The sequence below is a fragment of the Thalassophryne amazonica genome, chromosome 3, assembly GCF_902500255.1.
Source record: "Thalassophryne amazonica chromosome 3, fThaAma1.1, whole genome shotgun sequence".
In the NCBI taxonomy this organism is placed as follows: Eukaryota; Metazoa; Chordata; class Actinopteri; order Batrachoidiformes; family Batrachoididae; genus Thalassophryne; species Thalassophryne amazonica.
The window spans coordinates 2304593-2317638 of NC_047105.1; the positions used below are offsets into that span (position 1 = coordinate 2304593).

At 40.0% G+C, this 13046-nt stretch overlaps 1 protein-coding gene across 4 annotated transcripts in view; it reads left to right on the forward strand.

Moving 5' to 3' along the window:
* The window catches only part of cpne1 (copine I), a 46387-nt gene extending 43464 nt beyond the window's left edge, over window positions 1-2923 (forward strand). For 3 of the 4 annotated variants that reach the window (XM_034164512.1, XM_034164521.1, XM_034164528.1), the window contains exon 16: window positions 2013-2923. In XM_034164512.1, coding sequence (XP_034020403.1) covers window positions 2013-2126 — 114 coding nt within the window. In that variant the 3' untranslated portion in view covers window positions 2127-2923. The remainder of the gene's footprint in view (window positions 1-2012) is intronic. The other variant, XR_004558999.1, reaches the window with a different exon arrangement.
* The last annotated feature ends 10123 nt before the right edge of the window (window positions 2924-13046 follow it).

Genomic DNA, 13046 nt, shown 5'->3' on the forward strand with positions numbered 1-13046 from the left:
AGTTTAGCTAATTGGTGTGTCCCCTCTGGCTTCATGGATAGATAAAGCTGAGTATCATCTGCGTAACAATGAAAATTTAAGCAATGCTGTCTAATAATACTGCCTAAGGGAAGCATGTATAAAGTGAATAAAATTGGTCCTAGCACAGAACCTTGTGGAACTCCATAATTAACCTTAGTCTGTGAAGAAGATTCCCCATTTACATGAACAAATTGTAATCTATTAGATAAATATGATTCAAACCACCGCAGCGCAGTGCCTTTAATACCTATGGCATGCTCTAATCTCTGTAATAAAATTTTATGGTCAACAGTATCAAAAGCAGCACTGAGGTCCAACAGAACAAGCACAGAGATAAGTCCACTGTCCGAAGCCATAAGAAGATCATTTGTAACCTTCACTAATGCTGTTTCTGTACTATGATGAATTCTAAAACCTGACTGAAACTCTTCAAATAGACCATTCCTCTGCAGATGATCAGTTAGCTGTTGTACAACTACCCTTTCAAGAATTTTTGAGAGAAAAGGAAGGTTGGAGATTGGCCTATAATTAGCTAAGATAGCTGGGTCAAGTGATGGCTTTTTAAGTAATGGTTTAATTACTGCCACCTTAAAAGCCTGTGGTACATAGCCAACTAACAAAGACAGATTGATCATATTTAAGATCGAAGCATTAATTAATGGTAGGGCTTCCTTGAGCAGCCTGGTAGGAATGGGGTCTAATAGACATGTTGATGGTTTGGATGAAGTAACTAATGAAAATAACTGACAGAACAATCGGAGAGAAAGAGTCTAACCAAATACCTGCATCACTGAAAGCAGCCAAAGATAACGATATGTCTTTGGGATGGTTGAGTAATTTTTTCTCTAATAGTTAACATTTTATTAGCAAAGTCATGAAGTCATTACTAGTTAAAGGAATACTCAGCTCAATAGAGCTCTGACTCTTTGTCAGCCTGGCTACAGTGCTGAAAAGAAACCTGGGGTTGTTCTTATTTTCTTCAATTAGTGATGAGTAGTAAGATGTCCTAGCTTTACGGAGGGCTTTTTTATAGAGCAACAGGCTCTTTTTCCAGGCTAAGTGAAGATCTTCTAAATTAGTGAGACACCATTTCCTCTCCAACTTACGGGTTATCTGCTTTAAGCTGCGAGTTTGTGAGTTATACCACGGAGTCAGGCACTTCTGGTTTAAAGCTCTCTTTTTCAGAGGAGCTACAGCATCCAAAGTTGTCTTCAATGAGGATGTAAAACTATTGACGAGATACTCTATGTCACTCAGAGTTTAGGTAGCTACTCTGCACTGTGTTGGTATATGGCATTAGAGAACATAAAGAAGGAATCATATCCTTAAACCTATAATAGATTAAATGCAGTGTTGAGGCTGTCATTCTCAGCAAATGCGTGGGGGACAGCCAGTGGAGGATTGAACACGGGCTTCTGGCTACAAACCGGTATTTGGTGCACCTGGATCCAGGGGTTGATAGGGTTTGTCCTTTTTGTTCATTTAGGGAAACTGTTCACCATGTTTTTGCACAGTGTCACCGGTTGTCAGAGCTGTTTGGGTTGTTGGGGAGGTGGTTTCGTGGGCTTGGTTTGTTATTCACTATGGACTTTTTTTTTTTTTGTCCAAAATATCGTGCACAACAAAGTATATTACATGTTTTAATTAACCTGCTTTGTGGACTCACCAAGTTGGCCATCTGGAAGACTCAGAACTGTGTTTTAGCTCAAGGGTCAGTGGTACCTGAGTTTATGCTGAAGGGACTCTTGGCTGCCTGGATCAGAGTGGACTTCCAGTTTTATGTTCTTACTGATAATGTGGACACCTTCAGAGACACAAGGTGTGTAAATAACGTTCTCTCAAATCTGTGCAAAATGAGAGCTTGGTGCTCCATTTCTGATGCCTGTCTGTGGAGTCCATGTTGGTGGATACAAAGAAAATGGAGGTGATGTAACTAAGTTGTTGTGAATAAAGCTGTATGTTTTAATTCAGAAATTCTGTCTCTCTCTCAGTCTGACAGATCCGCTCTGGCTCAGTCTGTCCTCGCTGAAGTTCCAAACCAGCTGGTTTCTTATTTTAGAATGAGAGGTCTCGACCCCCCAAAACCACCAGCCCCCAAGTCTTAGACCACGCCCCCACTGCCATAACCCTGCCCACCTGATAGCATCACTGCAAATGCCTTAACACTACTAACTAGCTACTGCTGCTAACTAACTTGCCCATCTGATAGCTTGACTGTTAATGGGTTAACCTCCCTGAAGATTAGTCGAGCTCCCTGGCTTGAAATAATGCTCCACCCTTGCAAACCCACCTGGGTCCTGGATGGCATCCTCTCAGGAAGACAGCCGGTCCATCCCCTCCTCTCCGAAGTAAGTCTCTCTGCTGCAGCCAGGAGAGACGTGTCCTTGATCTTCTCCAGCTGCTGAGGTCCTCAACACCGAGGCCCCGTGTGCTGGATTGTGTCCAGAGGAATGGGACTCAAGGATCCTCCACGGGGACCTGGTACCAAAGACATCCAGTCGTCACTGGTCAGAGTCCCAAGTCTGACCACCAGACGGAAGCACCAGGGCCTCAGAGACATGGACATCCCCACTGAGCTCAGTAAGCATCTCAGGTGCTGCAGAGATTTAGAACTTTAACTGCGAGAATTAATGTTGTGTAATGGCCTAAGCCCCGCCCTAAATATTAAGCCACAACTTCATCTCATTCCACAGCTAGACCACACCCCTGTGCTCTGGCTTCACCCCTCTCCCCCACCACTCTTCAAGGACCTCCCTGATGTTGTCTCAGCCAATCAGTGTGCAGCTCTGAGCTGTTAGCCAATCAGGATGCCGGGAGCATCTGTCCTTGTACATTTTATAATCAGAGATTTTTGTTTCTTTGCTGCATTTTCACACTTGATTAAATAACTGATTGAAAAAAGCAGGTTTGGTTTTTATTTGTCTGTTTGGATCATGGTGGATAAGCCCTGCCCTCAACTACCACACAGGAAGTGATGTCATTTTCAGTCTTGTAAAATCTGTTCAAAGTTATTCTGAGTGTTTCTTCTTCCAGGTGTCAGGAGGGCGGAGCATTCTGCCCTCCTGAGTTTAATTGTGAAAGGTAATGTGGCGCTAAGCTAACATTACAGATTTTAGCGTCCAAGTGTTTTCTTGGGAACTCAGTTTAGAAATCTGGAACTTTCTGCCCTGACTGTTAGAGACGGTAGTGATAAACATCAAACTGTAGCAAACCTGCACCCAGAGGGGGCGCTCTAACCCAAAGGGGCACTGCTGAGGTCTGAAGTACTGTTGGATTAACAGTACTATGAGGTCCTACAGCACACGCTCACGAGCGCCACTAGCTTAGCTGATGACAAGTTAAAAGTGGATGCTCTCATTTTGGCCGAACAACTGTCCAGTTTGTGGGTCTTCTGTCTTCGTACGCGCCCGCTGCCGACGTGCTTGATGAATTCCTGTGGAAAAAGTAGTTCCCAGATAATTGTGATATTCCTGTGAGATGAGTATATCATCTAAATCAATTCTAAAAATTTACCAGTAATAAAATTATAAAGAGAACTGAAGTCTTAAGAGTGGCCATAATAAATATTTAAGAAAGTTAAAATTTATGAGCAACTTCACCTGTTATTGTTCAACCACATTATAAACATTGACATGATGGAGTTTGATGTGGAAGAGTTCAGAAAGATACGATTTGAATGTTTTGATAACCATTTACAGTTGGAGATGAAAGAGTTGGGGTTAACTTGGTGTTAAAGTCAGAACAAGAAGCTGCACTGAAACAGATCTGGGACAAAGACATTGTCTCTCCAGTGAGAGCGGCACAGTGAGCAGGATGGTCCTACAGTCCTTTTTTGTTTTTGTTTTTTTGAACTTCTATTCAACCAGGTTAGTCTCATTAAGATCTAAGAGGGTGCATTAAGAACAGACAGAGTAAAACAAAATGTAAAAACTTAGGCAAGTTATATTTTGCCGAATACGGCAAACGCCCACCTAGTGATATTTGACCGGATGTCCTTGCTGATTGGCTAGTTCAAATGACATCATCGTAGAGTTTATTTCAACATGGCGGCGTCGTCTGCACATTTGAACTGGATGATATTTCACTGTACATTGCACTGGCAAAATGCAGGTTGCTCTGTTTTCCCAGCCATCTAAATTTATTCACAACAGAACGGCTGCGGTCGGGCGGGAATTTAAAGGTGATCGGAGTTTAAGATCTCCTTAATTCACATTCATGATAGTAACTCGATATTGGTAATTTTCATTATTGAGAATTGGCATATTTTACCATTCACTATTGGACTGATCGAAGGTTTTGCAGACATGAAACTGACAAAAAACAGGATAAACAAACGTGCCGACGTGGACTTCTGTATTTTCATTTTTATTAGGGCCCCAGTAGGAAAAAGTCCTACGAGAACCCTATTGTAATTGCACTCTTTATAATTATTATTCTCACTTTTAAAATCAAAATTTCGGCCCTTTCCCATGCTCAAAAACTAGCCAAACTTCCCAAAGTTGTCCGGGCCAGATCTGAAATTTGATATTTTGGGGGTCCTGTACAAGGTCGCAGCGAAATAGCGCCCCCTAGAAATTTACAAAAAACCCTCCACATAGGGGTTTTTTCGTCGAAGCCTCATGAAATTCGCTACATATATTTACCATGCTTGGACGCACAAAAAAGTCTGTTACTGTCATGATGAAACATCGACAGGAAGTCGGCCATTTTGATTTAAGTTTAGATTTTGAGCTAATTTGTGCCACTTTTGGCCATTTCCACTACTTACATTTGAACGAACTCGTCCTAGGGATTTCATCCGATGGTCTTCAAATTTGGTCAACATCATCACAACACAATGGTGATCAAAAGTTGCACACACACATACTTAAAAGAATCTCATGTTAAAAACTCATTTCCCAGTTTTGTGCTGTTGAAAGGGTGCAGGCTGAAGCAAAGGCTTAGAAATGCCCCCCTTCAGCAGTTGCTATATACACACATACAGGTGCTGGTCATATAATTAGAATATCATTAAGGCTTCCGGTTTGATGAGCCAAGCGATGGCAGCTTCGTGAACGTGCTCCCGACAATTTGAGTCAAGGATTACCCACTCCAAACCAGATAGTAAAAATTGTATTATTTTATAGTTTAATTAAATTTTGGGGGTTTTGAGAATGCCTATGAAGAAAAGCAGAAAGTTAACGCAGAGTTTTTCGACGGCGATGGAGCTAGCCAAACTTCCTTGCCTTGCAGCGTAATGGAGGAGGATGTCGAGTTGCGTATGCACCCCAAAAGTGGTCAAAGAACGAGCGGAGACCTGGAGCTCATATTGAAGGAACGAAGAGAGTTCAGAGAAGACAACAGTCATCAGCTAAAAGTGATTCGGGAAGAAATTAACAAGAGCAGTGCTCGGATCGAAGAGGCAGAGAAAAGGATTGATGAGACCGAAACGTGGCCTCAGGTGGAGGACACTGTGCAGGAGTTGCTGCACCTTCAGATACACCTGGATGCTAAGCTGACAGATCTAGAGGGGCGCTCCAGAAGAGAAAATATCAGAGTCTATGGTGTTAAAGCGGGTGCAGAGGAGAATTCTCCGTCGATGGTGATGTTTGTAGAGTGACCACATTTGAGCTACGTGTTGAAAGAGCTCACCGCACTTTGATGCCAAAGCCGCCGGAGGATGTACCGCTGAGATTAATCGTCATCAAGTTACCGAGCAACAGGATGAAAGATGAACTGCTGAGAACAGCCTGGCAAAAGTGGGTATTTGAACACCTCAGAAAACGGGTCAATCTGGATCATGACTATGCTCCTGATGTCTTAAAAAAGCGATGGGAATATGCAGAAACAAAAGCGGTTCTAACAGAGAGGAAAATCCGATTTCAGACACTGTTCCCCGCCAGGTTCAGAGTTTTCTACCAGGAGGGAGTTGTGGTGTGTGATTCTGCGGTGGAGGTGAGGGAGGATATGGCGAAGAGGGGGCTCCCGGTGTCGGTAATTAAACAACCGGACTCGCTGTTGGAACGGATCCGCTCCGTCTGGGGTCAAGGGAATCATGGCAGAGCTTCGGTCTTCAAGGAAAAACTACAGGCCTTCAGACAACAGGTCCCAGTTACTGTAAGTGAACTGAAAACTGCTGAGAGCGAGTTTACTCAGCATTTAACAGGCGAGCCTGGTGTGGCTTTATTTTCTTTTACATTTTTTCTCTGGGGACTCCCAGCAGAGGGAGGAATTGGTTGTTTAACATGTCCTGTTTATCAAAGAAGCACTGACTAGGCTTTAAAGCTACTATTATAATGTATAGGCTGCCGGGATAGAGATAATATATGCATAAAGGCCCTCTCCCACTTTTAAGGCTGGGGGGGGGCTTTACCTTAGAGCCCTCCTACTACCAGGGCTCCATCAGGGTCAACATCAAGACCCCACAGTTGGAGGTCTTATTTTTCATCTTTATTGTTCTCGTGTTCTGTCAGTTTTCACTGTTGTGTTTTGCTGCTGTTCTTTGCAGCCTGTGTGTGTGTGTGGTGTGGTGGGGGGGTAACCTGTGACTCTTTTTTTTTTTTTACATATGGACGCTTATTATGGCGTGTTTTTGGTTCATGCCATTTCTTTTTTTTTTTTTCTTTTCTCCTTATTGGACACTGAATGCAAGCAGTCAAAATAGCAACTTATAATGTGAACGGCCTCATCAGCCCCATTAAGAGAAGTAACTAAACTAAAAAGAGTGTGGAGGTGGCTTTTCTTGTTATTTGGGTGACCATAGGAGGGGGGTGGCAAGATTAATCTATAAGACCAGTTTTGAACCCCTCTGAAAAAAAAAAAAAAGGACACAGAGGGAAGATTTGTTTTAGTGAGGAGAAATTTAGAGGGCTCATTGGCTACTTTATTGAATATTTACGCCCCCCCTAATTCTGACTGGAAGTTTTTTAAACATTTCATTTGATAACAGCGGAGACTCATGGGGTCCTAATTTGGGGGGGATTTTAACATTAGATTGAATCCCAAAATGGATTCCTCAAATACATATTTATCCCAGCCTAAATTGATAAACAAAAAATTTAACTTGGCTATGAAAGAAATCAGTTTAGTTGATAACTGGAGAGAATTAAATCCTTCAAAGATTACACTTTATTTTCTAATCCACAGTTGGCATGTTCGAGGATTGTTTTTTTTTTTTTTTACTTTTGTGCAAGATCTAATCGGGTTGGGGGCTGCAATGTGGGGAACATGGACCTCTCAGACCATAGCCCTATTTATTTAGAACTAAATCTGGAACAGTTCCAGAGGGACACTTTGTGGATATTAAATACTTTTGTATTAAGTCAGATGAAGGAATAAATTGGGAAGGATATCGCTGAATACTTGAAACAGAACAACGGTGAAGTTTCCCCTCCAGTACTATGGGATGCATGTAAAGCTGTGCTTAGCGGTAAGATAACTGGATACAGTGCTCACCTAAAGAAAGCACGGCAGAAAGAGTTCAGAGTTCAGCTGGAAGGGGAATTAAAACAAAAGAGCAAAAGAACAAAATCACAAAGATACAAATGATTCGAAAACTCAAGAGCTACTGAGGAAGATAAAGAATAAAATAAATGAAATCTATTCTCAAAATATACAAAAAAAGTTAATTTTTGCAAAACATTAATATTATGAAGGGGGAGGAAAAGGCAGTAAACTATTAGCTTATAGGCTGAAAAAACAAGCAGAGAATTCGATTCATAAAATAAAAAATCCCATTACTAATACTGTACATTACAAACTCAAAGAAATATAGGATTGCTTCAAAAAAATATTATAAAAAACTATATTCTCAACCTCAAAATAATGGAGTGAAAATAGAAGATTTCTTTCAGAACATTAATCTGCCTAAACTGAATAATGAACAAAGTAGAAATCTCATAGTTAAAATAACAGAGAAATAAATTCGTTCAGCCATATCACATCTCAAACCAAATAAGGCCCCAGGTCTGGACAGCTTCTCTTCGGAATGGTACCGAGTCATGGGGGTTCTTTGGTCCCTATGTTGCAGTCCACCTTTAACTGGGTTCTTAAAGAAAAAAGTATACCTTCATCTTGGAGGGAGGTGGTGATATCAGTAATCCCAAAAGTGGGGAAAGATGAGTCCAATTTAGACCAGTAAGTGTGTTGAACCAGGATTACAAAATCTTTATTCATATACTATGCAAACGTATAGAAGGATTGTTGCCACAAATTATAAGCCTTGATCAGACGGGTTTTATGCAAGGAAGACAAACTCAAGATAGTATCAGAAGGACTTTACGTGTAATTAGCCAGGGGCGGGCACACTTCTGATAATCCGATAACATAATTATTGAAGATGATGTTTTCATTATCGGATTATCTTTTTAGATAACTTTAAAAACCATCATCGGACTAATTATCTTCCGATGAATTGCCATCCGATAACTTTTAGACCTATAACGTAGTAAAACCAAGCTGAACAGTGAAAAACATTTTTAAAACTTAAAAGCAGGTGAGACCGACCTGCAGTGGTGGGCACAGATAACCAAAAAATTAACTTCAATAACAGATAATCAGATAACTGAAAAGTTATCTTCGATAAAGATAAAACGATAAACCACCCAAAAATGTATCGGATGTTATAGATAACCGATAACAGATGAATTCTAATATTACCTCCGACACATCTACAACTAGTAGTAGAACAAATTTAATAGCTTATAATAATAAAAACAACAGATCCCAACAATAAAACCACACTTTGCATTCAACATTTTGCCCCTGCTGGAAGCTCTTGTTTACTACAGAGCTCCCAGTACAGAGGCACTCTGAGAGCAGCCATAAAGCCAACTCTCTATCAATTACGACGCTCCGGTCAGGCGCAGGTCTTGAAAAATAGTCATGCTGACTTATGGTTTTGATTATAAATAACATTAATACTGATAGAATAACTCCATTAATGTCAATTATGTAATTTGTACAAAGTTAAAATATAACATATATCTTTTAATGTTGAATAATGCACTAATTCTGAGGTTTTGTAACAGACAGACAGATCGCAAAGGATTCTGGGTAAAAGTGCCTCTGCTAAACACTGGCTGAGTCTTTCTTTTTGGAGCAAGGCGGAGGGGAAGGCGAAGGGCTACAAATCCCTCCGTTTGGAGGGGTAGGAGGAGCTTACTGCTGTCTCTGAAAAAACAAACATGGTGCTGAAAGAGCCGCACAAATGAAGCGGATTTCATTACAAATTACGCTGTTGAGAAAGTTATAACTTGCCAAAAAACTTTACAGGCAGTTGTTTATGACAGCAGCGTGTCTGCTGCTGGATGCATGTTGTGTATGTTGTCGTTCTGAAGAATATCGTAATGTCGCTCGTGCGCTGCGTTATAATGCACATACACACGAACGCTACGATAAGACACTTTTATATCTCACAACGGAGAAAATCATGATAAAGGATAAGCAGGTTAATTTGTATGTTCATAAATCTTTGGATAAACAAACGGAGCCCTGAACACACTCATCTAATAAGCTTTCAGGCAGAAAATGAAAAGATTCATCAATGGGAATAAGTTGGAAAATATATACACACACATGTATATGTGTAACACATAACCTGACGTCCTAATAGACTGATATTATTTGTCAAGGAAGTTTCTAAAGGAAATAAGGCTGGATGCAAAAAATGGGAGAATTTGAAAAAGAAATAAGGTTGTAATTCCATTAAAAAAAAAGTGAAACTTGTATAATGTATACATTCATTGCACACAAAAAAAGCCATTTGCAAAGCCAAAAAGTTGATTTGACAATCATCTGACATAACCGGAGTCAAAATAAATAGAACACTGCTATCTACTGGTTCCCACACACTTAGTGAACACTACTGACCTGTAGATGGCAGTAGAGGCCTTGAAAACAAAATTCCAGATACAGTAATATACAAGGTCTGTCCATAAAGTATTGTACCTTTTTATTTTTTTAAAAAACTATATGGATTTCATTCATATGTTTTTACGTCAGACATGCTTGAACCCTCGTGCGCATGCATGAGTTTATCCACGCCCGTCGGTGACGTCATTCGCCTGTGAGCACGCCTTGTGGAAGGTGGTCCCGCCCCCTCGTCGGATTTTCATTGTCTGGAAACGGCGGAATGAAAAGGACTTTTTTTCCATCAGAATTTTTTCAGAAGCTGTTAGAGACTGGCACCTAGAAACCATTCGAAAAATTTATCTGGCTTTCAGTGAAAATTTTACAGGCTTCACAGAGAATAAGGACTTTAACTACAGCTTTAAGGACCCCTTTAACGACGGTCGGTGCGCCGCGCTGCGAGCTGCGACGATGCGGCACAAACCACTGGATCATTTCTAAGCTGATGGCTCTGTGGATACGAGACCATCGTGTGCTCTTTCTCTGGTTATCACAAGACCTGGACATCAGCCATTTTCCGGCAGATTTCACTTTTAACAAGAGATTTTGTCATGGAAAGCCGCGCGGAGGCTTCGCGCGTCACGACCAATTTGCTGATGAAGCGAGACAAAGGAACACCTACGTTTCGGAGTGTTAGAGGACAAGTTGGGACATGCCTATCTCGGCTTCCAGTGCTTACCAGTCGAGTGAGTATAAGAGAAATTGTGGAGAGCTGGACATGTCCCAACTTGTGCTTGCTCACAAGGGGTCGTTTTGACCGTTGGGGTTTTTCTGTAATTATTGTATGGCTTTGCCTTGCAATATGAAGTGCCTTGGGGCAACTGTTTGTTGTGATTTGGTGCTATATAAATGAAATTGATTTGATATTTTCACTTTATAAAACTTCAGACATGACAGTAATTTTAAATAACTTGTCCAAAATTTGTTTGGTTAAAATTTGAACCATAAGTTAAAAATGTATGCCTCTGGATGACTTAGGTGATATCGCCAGCCTATTGGTATGGTGTTAAAGGAAATGTTTATTTTTCTTTTGGGGCTGTTTCTCCTTTGTCTGCAGAGGATTGAGATGCTTTTTATACAAGTGGCTCTCTTCTGTTTGCAAAGGTTATAGCTGTGCGTCCGTTACAAAACTTTTAACAGTTGAGTGCTAAACTGATTTTAAAAATGCTTGTCGCTGTTCAGCTTTATTTTGTTTATCAGTTTAAAAGTTATCAGACAAAGAATAATCAGAAGATAATTGGTCCGATAATGGTTTTTAAAGTTATCTAAAAAGATAATCCGATAAAGAAAACATTATCTTCAATAATTATCTGTTATCGGAAGTGTGCCCACCACTGCCTACCTGTTAAAAGTTTCCTAATAGGTATATTGTTCTCCCATCTGCAAACAGAAGAGAACTGTTTTAAAAAGAAACCACTCTATCCTCTGTAGGCAAAGGAGAACTGGTGATCCAAAAAAAAAAAAAATCATTTCCTTTAACACCATACTGATATAACCGCAATATCACCCAAGTCATCCAGAGGCATACATTTTTAACTTATGGTTCAAATTTTAATCTACTCATTTTGGACAAGTTATTTAAAATTCCTGTCATGTCTGAAGTTTTATAAAGTGAAAATATCAGATATATGTTTTCGTTTTAAAGTAATGTGCTAATTTTTAAGGTTTTGTGAGCACATGCTGTGCCCGGCAGCAATGCGTTATGGGTAGCATAGGGTAATCTCAGACGTTCACGACAGGACAAATGCATTTCAGACACACTGTTCAGGCTCGACGGACAACAGCATTAAACTCTAGTGCCTAAAACTCTCGTGAATATATTCTCTGGGTTTATACATGTTGTATTTGCGTTTGTTAAATTCCACGCATCTTAAATGTAACAGAAACGGATTATCTGGAATTTTGTTTGGCAAGTTTTCAAAGCCGCTACTGCCATCTACTCTGCCAGTAGTGTTCATGGCAGTATTTGCCCCAAGTACTAAGCGTCTGGGCACCAGTAGATGGCAGTGTTCTATTTATTTGGACCCTGGTTATATCAGATGGTGGTCAACCATATCAAGTTTTTGGCTTTGCAAATAGCTTTTTTTTTTTCTTTCTTCTTTTTTTTTTTTGTTTTTTACAAATTAAGTTTAAAAACAAAACAACAAAAAACATTACAAGACAGCTCTGCGGTTGGATGCTTGTAGCTCTTCAGCAGCAGGAGGTGGTCGTGAGATGTTAAAGCTTGTTACTCCACTACACGATGCAGGACGCACGACCTGAAACCTGAAACTCGGTCCAAAAAATTCTCACACAAATGAAAAATCATCTGAAAAATGGCCAAAACACGCACAGTGTAAAGCCAAAATTTATGTGTCAAGATAAGGCTTTTCAGAACTGACCAATTGTTAACCTTGTCCTTTGTTTTATCTATGTTTTTATTATTTATTATTGCATTTTAACCTGTGAAGTGCTTTGTGACTTATGTCTGTGAAAGGCACTATATAAATAAATTTACTTACTTACTTACTAATATTGAGTGCACGTTTTATAACATCATAAAACGTGCACAGATCATCAAACATTCTCTCCACATGCAAAACATTTTGCGATGACACTTCCAGGGCTCTGTAAAAATGCCTGTTTTTACAAATAAAAATGGAATATTTTACAAAAGCACATTTATCCTTAAACCAATACACGACACACGTCACATTAACGTGTTGGTTTACATAATGAATGACTGAACCAATCAGTGTTTAGCAGAGGCACTTTTACCCAGAACGCTTTGCGGTCTGTGTTTGTTACAAAACCTCAGAATCAGTGCATTATTCAACATTAAAAGATATGTTATATTTTAACTTTGTACAAATGACAGAATTGACATTAATGGAGTTATTCTATCAGTATTTTCACAAAACCATAAGTTAATATGACTTTATTTTTCAAGACCTCTGCCTGACCGGAGCATTATGATTAGTACAGAGCTGATTTTGTGGGTGCTCTCAGTATTCTTCTGTGCAGCTTCCTACAGGGGGCAGCATGGTCAAACATGGAAATACTGGCTCATTCTTTTGTTGCTTTTGATGCTTTCAAAAGCGATCGTATTAAAAGTCAATTTCAGCTTCTTAATAATTGCAAATATGCCAGAGACAATA